The 24,016-nt window shown below is 43.0% G+C and overlaps 1 protein-coding gene across 1 annotated transcript in view; it reads left to right on the forward strand.

The window, feature by feature from the left end:
• Window positions 1-7,634, forward strand: part of SLC17A6 (solute carrier family 17 member 6) — a 33,494-nt gene extending 25,860 nt beyond the window's left edge. The window contains 2 exon segments of the mRNA XM_029582788.1: window positions 608-735; window positions 7,299-7,634. Coding sequence (XP_029438648.1) covers window positions 608-735; window positions 7,299-7,634 — 464 coding nt within the window.
• Window positions 7,635-24,016: the final 16,382 nt, after the last annotated feature.

Genomic DNA, 24,016 nt, shown 5'->3' on the forward strand with positions numbered 1-24,016 from the left:
TACTTAGGGAATAGCCACTGCTGTTACTGGTATCAGTAGCATGGGATCTTCTTAGTGTTTGGGTACTTGCCAGGTTCTTATGGCCTGGTTTGGCACAGGATGCTGGGCTTGATGGACCCTTGGTCTGACCCAGCATGGCATGTTCTTGTGTTCTTACTCTGGAAACACCTCCATGAAAACTTGGAAAGAATTACATGCATTGTGAAACAAGATGCACACTTTTACCATGTACGGAGTGGGCAGTTCTTAAAAAGCTCTTTTACCTGGGGAAATAACCATTTGGAAATTGCCTTCTACATTTATCAGACTGAGACCAACTTAGGTTTATGCTGATAAACAGAGCCACATCCACCGAGTTTTCTGGTATATACAGGAAGTGGAAAACTTTTCAAAACTTCATTTCCTCATTTCTTTTGGGGAAATGAAAATCAGGAAGGAAAAGCTTATTCTTATTGCTCAATTGCTACAAAAATGTGTTTTGGTAATATTGCTCTCTTATCTGACCAGCACCTTTAGTTCTCACAGAGAACAAGTGCCTAGAATTCTACAGAAAAATAAACCCAACTGTTTGCTTACAGCCTGAATAAAATGTGTGTTTCCCCAATAGGTTTCAATGTTAACCACTTGGATATTGCCCCTCGGTATGCCAGCATCTTGATGGGCATTTCCAATGGAGTTGGCACATTGTCCGGAATGGTTTGTCCTATCATCGTTGGAGCAATGACAAAGCACAAGGTAAATCAAAGTTACTTTTTTTTCATATAATGAATCATCAAATTATTCTATGGTCAGCAGGAGATTTATTTTGCTTGATGTGTGACAATACAGTAATTTTATATTACTCCTGGAGGGAGTAGATTCATGCCTGCTCCAATAAGTAATCATTTGGATATTGATGGCATAAATTTAAACTTTTGCATGAAAGAAATCATACTCTGTGTTTATTGCCACTTCTAAAACCTAATTTCCGTAGGCTAACATATTGGCCTTTATTTCGAGTTCTTCTGCAGCCTATGAAATCTTATTTAATGCATCCTTTGTGGAACAGAATACATTAAGAGGTAGACTTTAAAAGCCCTACATGCACCAAATCAGGAAGATTTGCGCATCTATTGGGCTGGCGCACGCATGTATTTTAAGAAGCATCCATGGATGCACCTATCTCCCGTTACACACACGAAAGAGAAAGTCTGAAAAAGGGGCAGGACATGAGCATGGCTGTTCCAGGAATTTAAATGGAAACCAGCGCATATTTATGTGCACGAGTGTTCATTGGGGTCCCCTACTTCATAACTTTACTTCTGCTGTAGATGGTGTGCAAGTTATAAAACAAAAAAGACTAGGCTAGTCAGAGGGTTTTTAAGGTTTGGGGCAGGTAGGGTAAAAGGGAAGTTAGTTAGATAGGGGGGTTAGGAAGTCCTATCCTGTAACTGGGCAAAGTGGGATTGAACTGGTTTAACTGATAATTGCGTCATCCCCCCACTTATGCAATAGAAGTGGCACATGCGTGCATCCATATAAAATGGCGCCCACATTTACGCGCATCCAGCCAATTTTATAAGATGTAGTATATATGCGCGCATGTTATAAAATGGCCGTGTCCATGGATGCAAGCCGGCATACCTGCGTTCATGTATGCCCACTCGGCTGTTTTAAAGTTACCTTCCCTAGGGGTCATTTTGTAATATTGCACGTTAGCTGGAAAATAAATTCATAAGTTAAAACAATTTTCAAAATGGACTTACATACATAAGTCCACTTTAAAAATTATTCCATCAAAACTATGCATGGATATTTCCACCTTCTATTTGGTGCAGTATCTCTGCTGAGAGAATCTACATACATACTTTTTAAAATAAAAAAAGACTGCATGTAAGACTTGACACCTGCCAAACTCCACTTCCTGGAGTGCCTCTCACCTATGCGCACAAAGGGCTGTATTTTAAAAGGTACGCGCAGGCGTACATTTGTGCGCGCAAATGTATACCCGATTTCATAAAATGCTGACGCAGTCACGTGCATGTTATAAAATCCGAGGTCGGTGCGCGCAAGGGGGTGCACACTTGTTCCGAGCCCTAGGGGAATCCCGATGGCTTTCCCTGTTCCCTCCCTTCCCCCACCTTTCCCTCCCTTCCCCTACCTAATCCACCCCCCAGCCCTACCTAAACCTCCCCCCTAAACCTTTATTGCATAAGTTGCGCCTGTCTCTGGGCAGGTGTAGGTTGTGCGCGCCGGCCAACCGCCGGCGCGCGATCCCCCGGCACAGCCACTGTGCCATAGGCCTCGGTCCTGCCCCCGATTTGGCCCGCCCCACCCCTTTCACAAAGCCCCGGGACATGCGTGCGCCCCGGGGCTTGCACGCGTCGCTGGGCCTATGCAAAATAGGCTCTGCGCACGTAGGGCTTTTAAAATCTGCCCCAAAGTACACATTTATCAGTCTGTAACTCAGCACGAGCGGTCTTAGGCTTCAGTGGAGGACAGTACACGCTGGGCACTAGTCTTTCCTTCATAGAGCAATGCTTTATTACAGTGCAGGAAAATTAGTAACAAAAAGGAGTCTGCTTACCTCAGCAGCACAATTCAAAGTTACAGCACTCACAGTAGGACAGATATAACAGGAGTTGCCTTCTCCTCACAAAGCAAAAGTTAAACACACGGGACGGAAATGTTGAAGGAGCTGCCTTCTCCTTATACTCAGGGATGATAACTTTTAAACAGGCAAGTAAGCACACAGGTGTGCGTGTTCGTTGGCCCACATCCAAGGACATGACATTTTATAACATACGTGTGTACTTGCGCTCATCACAAAATAGCTTGGACATACATACATGTGCACTCAATTTTAAATGGATGAGCACATGTGCACGCAAATCCCACTTCTACCACATAAATGGAGACATTTTATAAGGGACAAGCACTGACACCATTGCTAATTTTTCCAGTTTGTTCCCAGTTTGCCCATTTAACGGATAGGACTTCCAACCCCCCCTAGTTTATTAGCCTCCCTATTAGCCTCCCTTTCCTCCTGATAGCCCTGACCCTTAAAACCCCCGCTGAATCGCTTAAATTGTTTTGGTTTTAAACTTGCACGTCATCCATAGCAGAAGTAAAATTAAATGCAGGGGATCCCGGTGTGCGCCAGTGCGTGTAAAGCACGTATGCGCAAATTTCATTGTACAACCTCAGAATGCTCATGGCCCACCCAGACCATGCCCAGACCCCACCCCTTTTAAGAAACATTTTCTTTGTGCAAGCAGAGGCGTGTACACGCATATCCCAGCAGCTTTTGTAATCCGCACGCATGAGCCCAACTTGTCTGCATATCTCCCGGTTTTGGCGCACGACAGGATTTTAAAATTCATCGTGCAGTCAGGACAGAGACATTGAAGGAGCTGCCTTCTCCCAATCCCCAGAGCCTGCAGTTCCCAGCTGGGCCCAAACTCTTATCCCTGTGCTTAGGTGAAAACCGCAGATGCAAACTTCCCTCTGGGCTGTCTTAAGATGGACCAGGCATTTAGTCCTTTTAAGGGTTGTCTAAGACAGTGGTTCTCAACCTTTTTTCTGTCGGGACACACCTGACAGATGGTTCTCACATGCGTGACACACTGACCCATGATCGTCACAGGGCTAGATGTAAATGTACAGTTTGCATCCACGGGAACCCCCCTGATCCACAATAATGGATGTAAAGCAGAATTATGACATTCCCCATTCAACTCACTCTACAAAAAAGATATTCTGGTTCTGGTGTCATCTCAGTAACAGCAACTCAAACTCCTTCTACTTTCAGGCTCAATAGCCCTACTTATGAAAAGACAGCAGTTTACCACCAATGCATGTCCTCTTGAGAAAACGCAACAAATAAGACTGATAAAACACTTACATGCTAGTAAAATATCTCTGTAACAGACACAGAACCGACCTAACATACTCCCAGGATCTGTAGTAATGCACATAAACTAATCCACACACAGTTACACCTGTATTATGGAATACACTCAAACAGGAGCAACCCTATCTATGAAAAGGCAACACTACAAATATTAAATCAGGCCCTAAAAACCAATACACCTCTTATTAGGAAAACAGAACTAGCAAGCAGCTATAGATCCCCACACAGATATAATTGTAAAACTATAGTAATAAGCAGAATAAATGTTTCACAACAACTATGAACAGAATAACATCCAACAATTAAAAAACTCATAAAAACTATTAAAAATTCTCCAAACACCAATAAAATATTTCAAAAAAAGCAGACACATCACATAATATTAAATAATTAAAATAGCAGTCAATCAAGAAAAATAAACTTAAAAAGCCACCTTTACTTACCCCCTCCAGCAGCTCTCCTACTCCTCTTCCATGCAGGCTGTAGCACACACCAGAAGCAGCAGTAGTGGCTAAGCTCTATACTCATGGTCCTCTTCCTTAGGGCCCATGTCTCTCACACACACACACACACACACCATACCAGTCATGCCCCCATGACCAGTTTCTGTCTCTCACACACCAATCATCTCCCAGTCTTTGACAAACACACCAGTCACCTTCCTGAACAGTTTCTCTCATGCCATACACACACACACACAGGCTTCCCACTCCCGTGTTCCACTTACATATATGGGCTTCTCACTCTCATAATCACTTTCTCTTTCTCACATACACTCACCAGTCTCTCACTCCCATGCTTGTTCTCTCCACATGCACAGGCTTCTCATTCCCATAATCACTTTCTTTCTCTCCCACATACACACACACCAGTGACCTGATCTCTCTCATGCTTACACACACACACAGGCTTCCCATTCCCATGTTCTCTTTCAGATATACAGGCTTCTCACTCCCATGCTGTATCTCACACACTCCCAGCTTTCTCACTCCCATGCTCACTCTTCACATGCACAGGCTTCTTATTCCCATAATCACTTTCTTTCTCTCTCTCACATACACACACACACCAGTCACCTGATCTCTCTCATGCATATACACACACACATAGGCTTCCCACTCTCATGTTCTCTTTCAGATATACAGGCTTCTCACTCCCATGCTGTGTCTCACACACACAGGTTTCTCACTCCCATGCCCACTCTTCACCTGCACAGGCTTCTCATTCCCATAATCACTTTCTCTCTCTCTCTCTCTCTCTCTCACACACACCCGTCACCTGATCTCTCTCATGCATACACACACACACAGGCTTCCCACTTCCATGTTCTGTCTTACATACACAGGCTTCTCCCTCCCATGCTGTGTCTCACACACACCCAGGTTCTCACTCCCATGCTCACTCTCTTCACATGCACAGGCTTCTCATTCCCATAATCACTTTCTCTGTTACACACACACACACACCCAGTCTCTCTCTCATTTCCATGCTCGCTCTCCACGTGCACAGGCTTCTCATTCCCTGAATCACATTCTCTCTCTCACATTCACATACACACCAGTCACACCGTCACCTTACCAACCAGTCTCTCTCATATACATGCACACACACAGGCTTCCCACTCCCATGCTCTCTCTCACATAATCAGGCTTCTCACTCCCATGCTTTCTTTCACATACACCCCCACAACACCAGGCTTCTTACTCCAATGCTTTCTCACATACCCAGATTTCTCACTTCCATGCTTTCTCTCTCTCTCTCTCTCACACACACACACACACACACACATCCCTGACTGTCTCACACTCTCACATACACATCAGTCATCTCCTTGAGCAGTCACTTTCATTGTCTCTCCCATATACACATACATCAGCTCTCTGACCAGTTTCTCTCAATCACACACATGCTCTCGATCAAATACATTCTCTCACTTACACACAGGCTCTCAATCACACTCACATTCTCTCACTTACACACAGGCTCTCAATCACACACATTCTCTCACTTACACACAGGCTCTCAATCACACACATTCTCTCACTTACACACAGGCTGGCTGGCTGTTTCTCTCTCTTTCTGTCACTCACTTCCTCTCCCCCTCCCCCCCCAGCACAAACGGTAGCTGCTCCTCCTCCTCCAGCTCCCGCAGGCCAAGAAGGAAGAATTCCATCGATCGCGGGAGGCTCCTGCTGCTCTCTCCTTTCCCTTCCGCTTTCTCCCCCAGAGCAGGAAGATCAGCTGCCTCTCCTGCTGCCACCGGCCTCCTGCTATCTTCCGGCGTCCGAACTTCCTGTCGGGGGGGGGGGGGGTAGCGGAAGCGCACAACGTCCGCTTCCTCCCTCCCCCCCCCCCCGAACAGGAAGACCGGTCGGGCCATACGGCCGCAGCAGCGCTTCCCCACGTGTGCCGTGATGGCGCGCGAGGCGTGGGTTCTCTTGCCGCACGGCCTTTCTTCTTCCCGCGCACCACTTCCTGTTCCGGGTCGGGGGAGGGGGGGGGAAATGCAGGCGCGGGAAGAAGAAAAGGCCCAGCCGCGGATGCCACAGCTTTTTTTTTTTTTTTTTTGCACCGCTGCCGTTCCCCGCTGGGCTTGAACGTGCCGATAGCCCGGCGGCAACGGCAGCGGGGAAGGAGGAGCAGCGGGAGGGACCGGGAGCCAGGCGACGCACCGGTTGAGAACCGCTGCTCTAAGATACTCTCCTGTATAAAGTTGCACAATTTTCTAATCAGCCATTTCTGGGGTCAAAGCACTACTTTCCCTTCAAACAAGAGGGCAATTTTTAAAGCTGTTTCTGTGGCTTTACTGTGGAACTGGCCTTTTGCAAAGTTGCCAGACCTATATGCTGGTAAAAGTACATTTGAGGGCCCCTATGCATGTACTTTTACTTGCCGTGGCAAGAGACATTCCTGGGTGTGGGGTTGGGGTTAGGTTTGCACTTATGTATAAAACTTTTTTTTCATTTTCAAAATCATGCATATAATTTTTCCTGGAAAAAAAAACTCCACACAAACTGGCAGCTGAAAATACGTGCAGGTTGTTTTGGTGGGATCATTTTTAAAATGAAAATATATTCATGTTTTCCCTTTGAAAATTGGTGTAAAATCAAAACGTATGTGGCCAGATACAAAATGACCCCTAAATGGACACGTTGACCATTCCAGATGCAGAACAGAACTGCATTTGAGTGTTGGTCTGCTCTTGCAAAGAATGACTTATGCTAGTGGGAGGGGAGTAAGGAGTGGGCTTCTGTTGCTTTGTATCGGGTTGTATGATTTATTTTGTTGTAACCCCACTTTGATGTTTAAATGACAATACTGGATAATTAAATGCCAATATAATTTAAAAAAAAAAGAGTCATCCTTTTAATAGACCTGCTTTGTCTGATTCTGTCGGCTTTTATAGACACGGGAGGAATGGCAGTATGTCTTCCTTATTGCTGCGTTAGTTCATTACGGTGGAGTTATCTTCTACGGACTATTTGCTTCTGGTGAAAAACAACCTTGGGCAGACCCTGAGAAAACAAGTGAAGAAAAATGTGGCTTTATTGATGAAGATGAACTTGCAGAGGAAACTGGGGACATCACTCAAGGCTACATAAATTACGGTACCACCAAGTCTTATGGCGCTACCACCCAAGTCAACAGTGCATGGCCAAATGGATGGGAAAAGAAAGAAGAATTTGTACAAGAAGAAGGACAAGACTCATACAACTATAGGGAAGGAGAAGACTATTCATAACAAAGCTGAATACTAGATATTTTTTTTTGTAGTGTTTGTGATTAACTGCATTGTGATTGCACAAAAAAAATGTGGTGTAAAGAAGTAAACACATTGAAACAGTACATCCAATTGTAAAAAAGAAAAAAAAAAAGAATAGCTAAAAAAATGAAAAGAAAAAACCAGTAATTATTGAAGTGCAATCCGTTCAAGTTGTGGCACATTATCACCTCCATCCAGGTGCATCCATTCTAGAGATGTTAGGAATTTAAGGTTTAATGATCAAAACCACTGAGGCATTTAGTTGCTTACAGTCCATGGGAGAAAGCTCCTAACTAAGGATTGAAGCACAATCACAATACAGACATGTTACTAGTGCAATATTTTGCTAAAATTGTACATATGTTTTTGCCATGACAATATGTATGCCAGTTTCTTAAGCTTTACTTTAACAAGTGACAATGATGTATCTGCTACTAAGCCTAGGTAGCCAAAACAACTTTATCCTTCACAAAACCATTTACCTGTAAAAGGTAGGGACAAACAACTGATTGTTAAGCTGATCCTGCTTGCTCATTGAGGAGAATCTGTGTAGAGTAAAATGTTCATTCTGTGAATATTCATCGACATCTGCGTCTCTGTGAAACCCTTTGCCAAAGACTTTAATGCTAGAATTTCCACGCAGACGCCGGGAAATGGTGCAAAGTCCCAGTTCAATGGTGTTTCTTCAGTTTCAAATAAATTAAGAAGTACACGAAGGCAACAAAGTGGGTGAATTCAGAATTTTTCCTGTTTCATGAAAAAAGAAAAAAAATTGCCCTTTAAATTCTACAGTACAAAAAATTAAAGGACGTAAATTTTCGTTTTGCTCACTATTCTGTAAAACTGAAACCCCTAACTTTTTTTTTTTTTTACCATTTTCACCTTTGGAAATCTATTTTCACATCTGCACTCTCAAAGGGTCCGAGTGCTAGCATTAATGACCAGTAATGTGCATTATCTGCATGCAGGAGTGTATTACCACTGGTTCCCTGATAACATTAGTGCACATGAAAAATGCCCCTCCCTCACAAGGAAAAGGAATGCTGTCCCGTGGCAGGTGCCTCCGAGCGCAGTGGCACAACCGTGGATTTGGCATCCCCGTTGGCAGGAGGGGAAACCAGTTCTCTCCTGCTGATGACGGTCTGGCGGTCCTTTTCACAACTGAGTAGGAAGGTTGGGGAGCAACAAGGCCCATTTGGACTTATGGGGCATGATGGTCCTTGGAGACCTAGATTTCTGTTCCAGGGTGGGTGAGTTTGCAAGGGCCTGATTTGTGTTGTGAGGAATGTAGCATGTTCATGTTGACAGGAGGGATGAGGGATGGCAGTGAGACCTTGCGTTGATGTCCTCCCACCTCCTCACATTGGGCCCCCTGCAGCTCTCCCTAACTGGACTGACATCTCTGGCCAAGTTAATAAAAAAAATGCAGGGGGTTAATGCAAAGCATTGTAGTGTTACAATGGTCACATATTCTGTTTGACGCAGCCATTGCCATGTGACAGCACTCCACATCTCATTACTGGCATATATCTTGCATTAAAATCAGCAGATGATGCACATTACATGCCGATTTTAACTTGGACCCCTAAGCGGGGATCTCTTCTATCCTGCACATTACAACACGGGCATAAGTAGATACCACATGGCATCCTCAGAAACCTACGGGCAGGGTTCTGTATGGGATTAATTTAAAGCACAAATTCTTGCATCCGTGATTTGTGGAATCAGAAGTAATGCTCCATGTTTTGTTTTTTTCTCTACATTTAGCCACCAGCAGAAAAAGAAGAATTCATAGATTGTATCAAGGAATTTTTTTCTTTTGCAAAAAACAAACAAACAATTGATATAGTATAATTCTGGGTAGACACTACATTTTTGATGCTGCAGTTGTTAACTCACCAAGGAAAAAGGTGTTTTACCTTAAAAAAAAGATGGGTTAAATCTTTATAAAAATAACCCCAACCACATATATAATTTAATATTAAAAAGCAAATGGTGAAACAGAGAGTAACGTTACTGGTTTCTTTTGTTTAGTTTTCATTTTTTCGTGAAACCTGTGCCACACCGACCTAAACAGTACAGCTAATATGGTATTATAGCAGGAAATATCATGGAAATCAATGAGTAGATATAGACATATTCATCTTTCGAAAGAATGTAGAATTTAGTGAGACACAAACATGAAGTAAGAGTCCTCAAAAGAAACCAAAGGTGGCACAGAACCAGGATTTTGGGAGGCTGTTTATTCATTCAATTTTGCACTCTGTTGTGTCATTCCCTAGTATGACATCATCGGTGTACTAAGCATAAGCAATAAATTCATTATTAACATGCGTAACCTTAGTCTATATACTGCTTTCATGTAGCTTGCTGTAGAAGTTTGGGGAAAAGTCAAAAAGAAAACCAAGGTTGGCGACACAAGGACCTTCCACCCTGGCCTGAATAACCTTGCTCCCAACAAAAGTCAAATGATTATCAATGTCTGTAAGCTATTCTCTCCTGGAGTTTTGATCTGTTCATTGTGTTGTGCTAGTAATTGGGGGTCCTGCTGCTGCAGTATGATTCTTGAGTATCATCTTTTTTTTTTAAATTCCAAAATCATACTTGATCTTCAGAATCAATTATCTTCTGCTTTGTACCTCAAAGTGATGTGAAACGTGATCATAGCTTTTGCTGTGTTTGATGAAAAGATGTGGACTGTGTCACTTTTGTTGTTGGAAAAAGTGTTAATAAAATACTCTATTTATCATTTTATATATATAGATATAATATATATATCTAAAGAGAAGACAGTGTTTCTTGCTCTATATTGGTTGGCAAACAGGAACCTTTATATTTGCTTCAGGTAAGTCGCAGTTAACTAGGTGGGCCCTGCACCTACTTCCCTGGGTCGTTTTCTTTCGTGCAAAGTATATCTTATGCTGCCTTTCATATTATTATCATCATTCTTTCATGCTACTATTATATCTAGAATTTAGCATTCTTTTGCTTACTTAATATTTTATCAAACTATGTTTTATAAAAAAAAAAAAAGTAAATATGCAGAGGGCCATGCTAGGCCACATTACAACTGCTACAATTTGTGTACAAATACATTGCAGCAGCAGCAGAGATATTTAAATTGAAGCAACAGAAAACCAGCTGTTGCATAACAGGAACTAGCCCGGACAAATGGGCTTTTCCTCTTCCTTCATGCATAGCTTGCATAACCTTTGCTATTGCACCCTGCTTGTGAACAAACGCTGAGAATTTACAAATTCCCATTTTACCAGGCATGACCATATCCCTTAAAAGAACAGAAATAACGGGTCTCCAGGTGGAGCACGTCCTTTCCCTTTTTTTTCGAAATGCTAGATTCATTGGTTAACTACCCCAGAGATATTCTGATGAAGGTAAGATGATATGTTCCTCCATGCATGGTACTGAATTGATAAAACATGACAGGGAGTGTGTTAAAGGTTACAGTATTCCACGTGGGGCTGGAAAAATCCCCAATCACTCCTGCCATGCTGGATCCAGATTTGAAAATATGAATCAGGGTTTTAAACGTACACGCTCTGGGGTTTTCTGTGTATAAAATATACTTATTTATTTTATTTATTTATGAAACTTTTAATATACCGACATTCATAGGGCATATCATGCCGGTTTACAAATAACTGAAGCAGGTAGAAAATACAAAGAACAGGGTGGGGGAGAGGGGAGCAGGCAAGAAAGTGGTGAGAGGTGGGCAGGGGAAGAGCAGCAAGGAAGGATAGGGCAGAAGGAAAGAGAGGAACAATCAACTTGATAAATATAATAATAAGAGGAACATAATTGTAACTGTTTTAAAATTATAAGTTAAGGCGAATACTTGTGAATGATTATAAAATAGGTAGAGAATATGATTATAAAATCGGTAGAGAAAGTGCATGTTTTCAATGCATTGCAAATATTTGCATGGACTGGGCCGGATTTTAAAAGGGTTACGCGCACCGGGCCTATTTTAAAAAGGCCCGGTGACGCGCCTAAAGCCCCGGGACACGTGTAAGTCCCGGGACTTGCAAAAAGGGGCGGGAGGGGGCAGGGAATGGGTGAGGCATGAGCAGGTTGGGGCGGTGCGGGGTGGGGGCGGGGTCAGGCTCCCGGCACAGCGGCCATATTTGCCGCTTGGCCGGCGCGTGCAACTTACTTCGGCTCCAGGGCTGAAGTAAATTTTGAAATAAAAAAAAGCAGGTATGGGGGAAAGGAGGGGGAGGTAGGGGAAGGGAAGGTGGGGTAGGGGGGGAGGGAACAGGGAAGGCAGCGTGGCTCGGCGCACGCAAGGTGCACAATTGTGCATGCGCGCGCAAGTTATAAAACCCGGCGTACATGTGTGCGCACCGGTTAACGCGCGCACATGTACGCCATGTGCGCTCCTTTTAAAATCTACCCCACTGAAACACACAGGTGTATTTTTAGAGCTCACCTATGCTGTATTTTGAAAACTGTGCAGCAACCTGCCAAACAGTTTATAAAATGCCAGGATAAATCTCCACACATCTACTTATGTATAGAAATCTAGTTGCAGAAATAGGGGTACATTTTAAAAGACAGCGCACGCGCGAACAAAAGTACGCTGGATTTTATAAGATACGTGCGTATCTTATAAAATCCGGGGTCGGCGCACGCAAGGGGTGCACATTTGTGCAACTTGCGCGCGCCGAGCCCTGCGCGCGTTGCCCGTTCCCTCCAAGGCCGCTCCGAAATTGGAGCAGCCTCAGAGGGAACTTTTCTTCCACCCCCCCCCCCCCCCCCGCACCTTCCCCTCTCTTCTCCTATCTAATCCACCCCCCCCGGCCCTATCTAGACCCCCCCCCCCCACCTTTATCCAAAAAGTTACTACTGCCTCCGGGCAGTAGTAACTTACGCGCGCCGGCGCGGCAGGCCCGACACAGGCCGCTGTGTCGGGGCACTCGGCCATGCCCCCGGACCACCCACACGCCCCCGAACACGCCCCCGATCCAAAACCATGCCCCCGGACCACCCACACGCCCCCGAACACGCCCCCTATCCGACACCACACCCCCTGGCCACGATCCCGACTACCCCTTTTTGCGCGTCCCGGGGCTTGCGCGCGCCGCCGAGCCTATGCAAAATAGGCTCGGTGCACGCAGGGTTTTTTTTTTAAAAGGGTTACGCGCGTACCTTATGCGCGTAACCCTTTTAAACTCCAGCCCATAGGTTTGAAAGTTTATCCTCATAGATTTGAAAATGCAAAACTACGCAGGTTGTTCTCTCCCACAGTCTAACCCTGCCCTGAGAATGCCTCTACGAAAATGTTGGTGAAATATATATGTGCTTTTTGAACAATGCACACACTTTCATCTGCATACAGAGTGGGCAATTTTCAAAAAAAACCCTTTCACCTGGTTAAATGATATTTGAAAATAACTTTGCCCACATTGTGCATATTTAATTTGCCTCTGTACTGAGCACATTCCCTATGCATCATGGCTGCTGCACACCATAAGCAATATCATGGCTGGCTAAGAGAAATGGATATTTCCTGCCTAGTAATGTCATGGTCGATACGATTACAGAATTCCTGCCCTCACATTCTGTTCCCCCCACCCCCAGTTAAGCATACTGCGGCATATGAAGCTGAGGATGGACCTGCTTGCAACCCTATGAAGTATAAGAAATCATCTCAGGCTTGCTCCACTTATTCAGTCTTGGCAGATAAAAAGAAAAGCTTTTTCTTGGAATAGGATGGAATAACCCCGAAGAGCACCTAGCCCTGGAGGTAAAAAGTCAGCAGAGAGGGTAATGAACCGCCTGCGGAAAGCCAACAAGACTGGCAGCCTGAGAGATGGGTCCACGTGACCTCAGATTAAGTATGCATCTTGGAACACCAGTGGGGGGGGGGGGGGGGGGTGGAATGGTGGAGGCCAGCACCCTTAGGGAGCAATTTTGAAAATTGCACGCAACGGCGCCAAGTCTGCAGGTACTTTTACCTGTGGGCCATTGCACCCAATTTCCCTTTGAAAGCTACCCCCAGGAAAAAGTGCCCACAGACATTTTGTGCCCGTAGGGACCTTTCCCCTGGAAAATAAAACATGCAGTTCTGAAAATGTAACCTAGGAGCGTTGTTTCCTCCTTCTCCCTAAACGCATTGACTTCTGTGTATACTTTTAATCCAGTAAAGGCTCGGCAATTTCCAGGGTGAATGGCTTATGAAAATTGACCTGTGCGGAGTGGCGGCTGCGACCCACACTGAAGGAGGGAGGTTACATCAGGGCACAAAGAAGCATGGGGGTTGCCCATGAGAAGTTGCAGTTACAGCCTAGGACAGCGCTGGGGTGCCGTCCGCGGCCCTAAGGCTCCAGTGATGTGACCTCATTAGGGAGGGCATCAAGAGGCCAGGGGTGTGGTGGCTGGGGATGCGCTTGCCCATGCTTGGGACAGAACGGCTGGGTGGGCTGGGAACCTACAGGAGGAATTGGCGATGGGTTGCCTTCCCGCATTTTGAGTGCGTGTCTTCTGGGGGAGGATGGGTCTCGGCTGGGCAAAGCGGATGAGCCATTTTGGTCTTTATCTGCCATCATCTAATATGTTAGTTTGAAACTTTCCTTTCATCTTACCCCAGGCAGGGGCACCCAGTAACAGCTACAACGCAGAGCCGATCACTCTTTCTTATTCCAATTGTTGCATGTCACTTCATTCAATACATTTTATCTTCCCGTTACCCAGATGAATTGAATGAAGGGAAAAGACTGAAAGCAGATTCAGTGCTTCAGAAGCATTCATGCACCGTAACAGTACAAATTCCAGGAAGTCCCTTTCATCTGTGCAAAAAAAAAAAAAAAGTCAAGGCAAAAAGCTGAATAATAGACAGAAAGGAGAATGCGAATCTAATAGAATATCTCCTTCAGTCTGAAGGGATGGGTGCAAACTATTGTTCCAGAGCAGAAGAGGCCCTGCAGAGCAAGGTCGTGGTATTGTTCTGCATATGCTAGTCCTGTCCAAGGCTTCTATTTCATCTAAAAAATAGAGAGAGAGAGCTATATATATTTATTTTTCATGTATTGATGTTGTACGGCAATTATGGTCTAAGAGGATTCATTTTGTAAGACTTTTTTTTTCCAAAGACACAGAATGGGGGGGGGGGGGGGGAGGGGAAGCTTTTGTAAATCAGACCTTAAATCTGTATCTCTGCTACCAGAAAAACTACTTAAAGAGAACGTGTAATCTCAGAGTTCTGCATCTGTGATTTCTAATTTTTGAAAAGTAGGTTGAGATACTGTGGATTCTCTCTTTCGAAATCCCACGTGGGATCTGCTGTTTAGACATCTGATGAAGGCAGGATTGTTTCAACAAGCTTTACATCATGAATTATAGGTACAAACTCTGGGCCCCATGTACTAAGTATTTTTTCTATAGACAGAAAATGGGAAAGGTCCTTTAGGGGTCGATTTTAAGAGCCGCGCGCACATGGACGCGCCGGGAAAAGCTAAACCTAATTTTCAGGGCAAATGGTTCATGAAAAGTGCCTCCCCATAGAATTTAAACATGCTTTGGACAGATAGAAGGAAGAGTGGTGGGAAGAGGGTTGAAAGATTCTGTAAAAGATAGGAGGTAGTGTTGGGATAAGTATGGGGATTTATCATTTATGTGATCTTCCTACCATTTCAGTGGATGATTTAAAGCTGGTTGTTGCTACCACTTCGACAATGCTAACTAGAGCGCCCTGGGCTACATTAAATTGTGGGCACTTTACTTATTATGCGGTAATGATCAAGATGGCATTGGTTAAATGATGGCTGCCTCCAGTCCACAGTTCATCTCTACTTCTACTCTTGCAGACTAAAGTCTTGAATATAAGCATTGGTCAGTACACACTGTCCAGTGTGAAAATTATGAACGTAGAGGGTAGGGGAGGTTTCAGCAAAGCGCTTGCACATGACGCAACTCTTCCCAGCATGCCCTTTCATGTCTTCGCCTCTCTTTTCCCCGCAGTGAACATCTTACCCTTAACCATAACCCCCTCCCCCCCCTGTTAAAAAAACTAGAACCATGTAAACTGTGGAACTTGATGCTTACCATCCTGCGTGATCAGACGTGTGATGCACAAGCCGAGGAATGTACAAGGACTCTTAATGTTGTGACATGTACTTGGTATGATGGCTGCAATGTTTGCTTAACTGCCCCACTGTTTGCAGGCATCGGGTTTCTGTTTTGCTAATTTTTCTCTTTTTTCTTTTTTTTTATTTGAATTGTAATTCTGTATTATCACGTTAATAGGTAATAGCTTCAGGGCATTGATATCTCGCAGAATAGCATGCTAATAATTTTCAGACTGACTGAGCAGAACTAGGTAAGATGCTGACTGATTTTACAGGTTTTATAACTTTAATTCCTCCTCCTTTCAAACTTTTTATAAGTGTCATTGCTGTGACCAGTTCAGTAGCTCTATTATTCACAAAGGGGAAAACTGCTAACTGTATTTTAGACACAATACAATATACACAGAAAAAAAGTCTTTGATATGCACCACCCACTCTTCATAAAAACATTTTATTACCCAGATAATGATAAAATGTAATACAATTTTTTATTAGCTCCTGTTTTATTTCTTCTGCGGTTGTTCTAATTCATCAAATGCATTGATTTTTTTGTTACTTAGTTTGGAGGACTATGAATTCCTAAGGCAATACAATCTATGGTACATAACGAGAAATTGCTTAGAAAAACTTGATAGGGCATTTTGCTAATTGTAGATAACTCATGACTAACTATATAAAATGCTTATGATTGCTCTTGTCAGTTTGCTTCTATGATTTGCACCTGATGATGGCAAGCATTGAGTGATGTCATGAATCTACCACAAGAAAGCCTACATCATTCCGACAAGTAGTGACACTCACTTTTATCAAATATATACTTTTTTAGTTATTTATTTTTTTAAGTTTTTAAAGCAATTCTTCTCAACTTCATTCAAATTCTGGGAACAGTCACATTAGCACCAGTCACATCCCCCTGCCCCTGACTGCTTCTTATTATCTCTCATGTCAGAGTCCTAGTAGCCGTAGTGGTCCAGGAGAAAGATTATTTACCAGTTTGTGATACCTTTTATTGGCCCAACCTAAGAAATATGCAGAGACTGTGTTGGACATGAGCTTTTCAGCTGACATAGGTTGGTTCACTTAACTTGTAGAGAGGGTGAGGGAGTTTGCAGACCTGTGGGCACTTTGCACTCTCAAGCCTGCAAATCAATTTTTAAAAGGAAGCTCCTCATGGAGTTTCTTTTCAAAAATCCTTGGCAGCCGGTGCCACGTGGCGTCATTACTATGAATACCCTTCAGGCGCAATGCATGAGGTGGGAAGCAGGCATGGGGAGTTCAAAATGAATTCCCCGGGCTAACGTCCTCTAGCCCTGCACTTTTGCCAATGTGGAAACACATGGATGTTGTCGGCAGCAAGCACAGAGGGAGAAGGGTGGCCATTTTGAAAGGGGTCTTCTAATCTTCACAGGTAAATACGTCTTTGCCCTCAAACTCTTTGAACATTTCCCTCTAAGGATCTCACAATCTGCAAAGAATCTATCTTGCCACAATGATCTCACAATCTGCAAGGAATCTAGCTATCATGCCACAATGATCTCACAATCTGCAAGGAATCTAGCTATCATATTACAATAATCACACAATCTGCATGGAATCTAGCTATCATGCCACAATGATCTCACAATCTGCAAGGAATCTAGCTATCATGCCACAATGATCTTACAATCATGCCACAATGGAATCTTGTCATTTACATTTCTATCTCATTCCATCCCAGGTGAGAGAGTTTTGAATTGGAAGAATATGGCTGCTTCCAGGAATTCAGGGGAATTGTAGATGACTTAATGGCTACATTTTTAACAGCTGCTTTTTACCATTTGTACTCTTAAGATATGGCACAGTCTACAACAGGATTAATTGTACTTTTTGAGTAGCAAAGTTAATATAAAAACAAATTCAGACGCTTTCTTTTTTCTACAAAAGTCTAGTTCTGTGTTTGAAATTTAAATCAGGTTATATTCTAGTGCTTCTTCCTTTAAAAATGATGTTAATGCTCACAGATTACTGGATGCACAATGGGAGGACTCAGCAAGTTAATTAAGATCTGAGGGTGCTCTGGGCAAGCAGGGGCAGTAAAGCTAAGGGAAAGGGATGAAAGCTGAGCTACCCAGCAGAGAATATCGATTCCATTAGTAAACAAAGGCCACGTTTTTTAAGAATGTGCAGGTGGAGCTTTTATAATTTGCGCTTATGCTTCTTATAACTCTACTGAAGTGGTCAGCCTTGGGAACATTAGTAGTAAAATCTTTCCCCCTTCCTAGCTTTTTTATGCAGGCTTCCTTTAAATGATTTTGCATTTCACATGCTTCTCGTTAAAATCAAGAAGAGTTTTTATTTTTCCATTTTTTTTGTCTGATGAATAGTCATGTTGATGGCTAATGTCTTAACACCGGGTACTACTTAGCCTTTCCTGCAGAAGAATATAGAATCTCTCCCTCGTACAGAATGCATTTTTGGAAGAGTCTGCTTCAACACCCCACTTTACTCAAGTATCTGCTCTTGTTTCTGCACTACTGGTTAAGTCTCTGCTCTCTGAAGTTCAGGGGTGTCCTCTCTTTGATGTGAAAGCAGAGAGTAAAATTTTAGAGCCATAGAAATGGCAGCCTCAGAGATGGGAAATTTAGCATACCATATGTTTAAATTTTGTGAACACCAAGTACAAGGGCAGCCTCCAGAAGCAGAGTATCAAATGGGCAGGCGTGAATTTGGCCTGTATGTGCACATGCATGTTTGTGATGATAGGAGGAGGGAAAAGCTTATCTATACAAACATGACCTTTTTACATCTTTCTCTGCCCTCCCTGCTCAGAGATGATGGTTTAAATGTTCCCAGTTATTTCTTCAACTTCATTGAATCAGATGGACCGCAGCCTGAGCCAATACATTTTCCAAACAAAAGCATTGCAGAAAACAGTTTGAAAAAATTATGAACTTTGTGAAAAACACCAAAAATCGATGATTTCAGAATTACTAATCATTGGTAGGTTGTGAGAACTTTACTGGAGCAACAAATTCATTGAGTGATGAAACTATATAGAAACTTTAGAGATAATATATTTTGAATTTGTATTTTTAGATTTAATTACTCAACTTTTCCAAATCCAAGTTCAAGGCAAGTTACAATTCTGGCTACTCCCTAACTGCCTTGTGCTGCTCCAACCTTTGTGTTTTGAATTGTATAAGGCTCTGTGGTATCAAGGTTAAGTCACGAGATGGCTGGAGTGACACCAAGTCATTGAGTAGCAGTCAGAGATCCCCTTATAAGTTAGTGCAAAACATTGTCCCGAACCTTGCCACCATCCACTTCCATACTGGTAAGAGGACCTTCTCTTATCTCCCACCGGCTCCAGCAGTGACTGTCACATGAAGCTGGTAGGTGTTATGTTATATTTACGTACCATGACAAGGAACTTACCTATTTTACCAAATAGTTCACCACTTTTCCCAGTCCTTCTCCAGGTCATTGAGACCCTCCTGGTTCTTCAGCCTGAATTCCCCCAAGATCACCAAGACCTTCCACCTAGACAGTACCTCACAAGGAACACATTTAATATCACTTATGCCAGGTAATTAGCTTGTGTAAAAATACACAATTTGCCAAATCTGGATGCGTGCCTTTTAAAATAGCAGCTTATATGTGTCAATGTTTGTCCCAACCTGAAACACCCTAGGTCGGTCTCCCCTTTTTTACACGTGTATATGTGTAAAATGAAAATATGCACGTATTTTGGACTTTTATAAAACTTGAGATATGTGAGTAGGGGCTACTTACGCCCCTTCCTCACATGGCCTGTGAATTGATGCATAGCTCTTATTGGAGTAATGCTCATTCTTATTCTGATGCATAATGTATATTGTTAACACTCACTTTGTAACATAGCCTTCCTGGTGCTACAAATGAGTTTTGCACACTTAATTTCACTTTTTTCTCCATAAGGACTGAAGAGTTAAGATCAATATGTTGCAGAACCCTTCAAACAGGTGCTCACAGCAGCCTGGCTTTGATTACATGGAGTAGCTGGATAGCAAATTCTCATTGAAGGACCTGTATAAGCTTCAGAGAATGAGATTACATTCCATTTCCTGTTGGTGCCTGCCCTGGGGTGAATGGCTAAAATGATATGGTAGCTCGCTAGACACCGAGTCTCCAGTGTTAATATTATCTCATTACAAAACAAGAACTATATTTCAGTTTCTAATCCTCTTGGTGCCAGAGACTAGAAAAAAAAAGTGATGAAAAAGATAAAAACAGTAATCTTGTTTTTGGATTAAAATGCTTCGTTTTAATCAAACTTTGTGAAAGATCACTAATTTGATTGCATCATTTTAAAAAAACGTGTTTTGCATGATAAGACTACTTACATTATGTCACAGGAATACTGACTACCTATGATAAGAACAAGAACATTTAATAGCAACTCCTATTCATGCATTTACCACCTATGATACACGAAACTTTCACGGTAGGGAGACTCGCCTCCTGCGATATGGATATTTGGCACCTATGTGATAGCTGTTTAGCACATAAATAGTTACCATTCACATAATAGATAATTACACTCAACACTATTCATTTATGACATCAGTAGCCGAATTGTAACTGAACTTGAGCTTGAGTTTAAAAAAGACAAATAATTAAATCTAAAATCCAAACTATTTACCACCTAGGAGAAGAAAACCAAACACCTATGATAATGATATAGATGAGCTAGCAATCAGACACTCCATCTATAATCGGGTCCTGTGCGATTTAATGGATCACACTCAAAGCTGAGTCTTTGTTATAAATTTCCCTAAACTTTTTATTTAGCATCTTTTAAACCTAAATTTGCAGCCCATTAAATCCCACCCAACAGCAAATACTTGGATTACGGATGGGATTTACAATCATGCTCATGATCCCTCCCCTCATCTTTTGCAGCTATCGGAATAAAGCTCGATAAGCCATGTGAAAGTCTATCTTAAAATTTCGAGCTGCGCTATTAGGCCCAATAAGGACAAATACCGGCGGTCACAGTATTATATCATTTGCACCTCCTGTAAGGGTGTGCAGCCCAAAATTGTGGTTTTGTTTCATTTTGGGGGATTGTTTTCATTGCATTTTGTTTTAGCGTGTGCAAAATTTTATTTATTTATTTATTTTTTAGAAAGCACCAAATTCCATTTAGGGGCCACTACTTTGATTTAGCATGCACTAATCCAATATTGTACAGTAATCAAAACAAAGAGCAGCACGTGCCCAGTGTCCTTCCATACTCCACGGAGGCCTCTCCGGTCCAGCCAAGATCTCCATCTTCACCCCTCCTTTGCCGGCTTCGGCGACATAAAAAGAAGAGGAAAGAAAGCATTGTCTTGTGGGGGGTCAATTTACAGTAGGTGCACATGAACTGTCCATCCAATACGTGCATGAGACACCAGTTTTCAAGGCGGAAGCATCCATGTGCTTTCCCTGTCAAAAGGATGCCACCAAAATAACCTGCTCGCACTCACATCTGCTGATTTGCGTGTTATCTGAGGGGAGGGGAATTTACAAGCATAGGTTTGAAAATACGAAAGCATGCATGGAAGTACAAACCCGCTTCACCGACCCCCTTCCCCAGGAATGCCTCTGCTCAGTGTGGGTAAATGTATGCACATGCAGGCCACACCTGCATACATGTGCCCGCTGTCGGGCAGGCAGTTTTATAATGGGCTGTTTCGATGGGTGAAGCACTGTTTTACCTGTGGAATTGCCCCTTTGAAACTTATTGTCCCAGATCATGAGCAGTCCGTGGCTGGCTGGAGGACAGATTCACAGTCTGGACTCTTGCACAACTTTATTCTTTATGCACGAAACAGAATTCAAGACTGCTTACCTTGCAGTAGGTCAGCAAAACACATCAGGTCAGTTATGACTAAGGAGCTGCTTTCTCCTTCTCCCCAGGGTCCTCTCCTGCTCTCCTCTGAGCCTACGCTTTATTCCTCCTCAGAGGAGACACCCTGTACCCAGAATGCCCTGTGTTAAGGTGGACCCGGCCCAGATCGCTGGGACCGCTCTATTAAAGTGTTCTGAGGGTTTCTATAGAGTACTCTGTCACACTTAGCCCACACTACAGAATGCGTGCCCAAATGAAAGAAAAGAGTTGAGGACTACCAGACTTTGGGAAATCAGTTAAGACAGCGTTGTTTCTCATCTTGGTTAGGTAAATAACCTTACAGGTAGCACTTTATCCAAGGGCTGTTGAGCTTCAAGGCTGTCATATTTTATGGTTTTGCTTGTTATTGCATTGTCTGGTGCTAATTTTATGGCTCTTTAATATGTGAACCTTGCAATGTTTATTTTGTGTTGATTTATTTTATTTAGTATAATTGCTGTTATTTGATTGTTTTACTGATGTTGGACTTTATTTCATAAATTACTCTCTGACTGTGCTGGCTTACACTGCGTTTATTGTGAGTGTATTACTTCCTTCATGCTATATAATCTTCCTTGGGCATTTTTTAGGTTGGTGAGGAAGGCATTCAACCAATCACACCTTAGTTTACAGTCTTGCATGGTTTTCGAGCATTCAGTCATCCATGTCACTGGGATGTGCCTGCTGCGGGGAAGGTTTTGCTTGCTTGTAAGACAACAGGGAAGGGTGGCAGCTTAATAACATTTCTAAAAACAGTAAAGATTATATAATTTTCCAGCCGATCAGATATGGAATCTTGAATACAGGGCTAGAAATTGCACCAGGTCCTTAGCTATCTTTGCAAAACCTCCTCACCACCTACGGTAACAAAATAAAGCAAACAAGTCTTCACCAAGGAGAAAAATTCTGGTCTGAGACAGCAGGACCTCCTGTCCTCCTAGGAATACAAAGCCAGTAAGTTTTACACTTGGAAGGTAGATCGCTGGGAAAGGCTACATAAAAATTCGAATTTTCTCTTCTTGAGTTTACAGACTGTGCACGATAGAGATTCAATGGAAAGAACAAGTCGTTTCCGTGAAGTACAGCACGTGAGGTGTGTGTGTGTGAGGGGTTTAAAATTCTGTCTTTCTATTCTGCTGTTCAATACAAAAAGCAGGGTTGCCATAGCGACGACTGCATCCCATGGTACCTCGGCTAATGCTGTATTTCAGAGCTTTCTCTCTCTCCCCCAAGGCTCGCACACTAGGGCATGTCACACGATAGCAACCTCTTCCAGCTCTTGACGCATTCTTGGAGGAAATGCATTGTGCGCTGTTCAGGTTAAAACAATGATCATTTTCCACCACATCCCTTTCCCTCTGCAAAAACATCTGCAGAGCAAGTCATCCAAATATGGGTTTTCTGAAAGAGGTGGGGCTTGAGCTGTGATCTGGGGCCTGCAGTGTAGGGTGGGGGTTAGAGCACCGAGGCTGCAAACCCTGGGGGAGGAGGGGGAGAAAGAGTTCTATTATGCACCTTCTGGCCTTGTGCAAGTCCCTTAATCTCCAAGGGCTTGGACTGTAAACCCTTTGCAACTGGAACTTGTTACTCATGTAGATTATCTTGTTCAGAGGTTGGTACATTTTTTGACCACGCTCCACATAAACATGGATTACTATTATTACCGGCGTGTTATCTTGGCAAAGTTGTTCTGTGCTCGAATATGGCTGCGAGGCAAAGTGAGGCAGGAGTTCGATAAAAAGGTGATACGCAGACAGATGCGCATCCATTATTTAAGCCAAAATGTATAAATGCAATGTGCACGTTAAAATCCCTTTCTGTGGTTTCAGTATCTTCAAATCTGTTTTAAGGAAAACACGGTGTTTCAATTTCTCCCACCCCCAGCTCATTCAACCTGAGAGGCCAATGTGTGCTAGCATCGGTCATTAATGCTTGTAATTGGTTTTCATTAATAGTTCATGCTAAATGACATGCACATGTTTTGCATTAATTTGATAGCATTAAAGTTATCGCATTAATGCGGATGTGATAGGAAAAACATAGCTACACTTCCTTGAGGTGCAGTTTGTGTTGCGTTAATGAGCCTGTATTCACCTGTGCGAGTTTCAACATGTGTCGTTTTCTCCTGCACTAATATTTAATGCGCCATTTTGCATCTCATTACCTCACTGGTGCAGATTTTTACGTTAAACCTGCCATTAACCTACATAAAGTAGATTGCATGTGCTATCAGTGCTTTTGACGTGTGTTAATGCTTGCACAAGCACTAACGCACTTTGGTATTTAAACCTCTTAAGGGGCTTCAAGCAATCCATAGAATGTTGTTGATTGTTCGGCGCTGCCTGCTCCAGCTCAGGGCCTGATTCATCAAGGCATTTTCTCAT

Source organism: Rhinatrema bivittatum, chromosome 17 (genome assembly GCF_901001135.1).
Source record: "Rhinatrema bivittatum chromosome 17, aRhiBiv1.1, whole genome shotgun sequence".
Classification (NCBI taxonomy): domain Eukaryota; kingdom Metazoa; phylum Chordata; class Amphibia; order Gymnophiona; family Rhinatrematidae; genus Rhinatrema; species Rhinatrema bivittatum.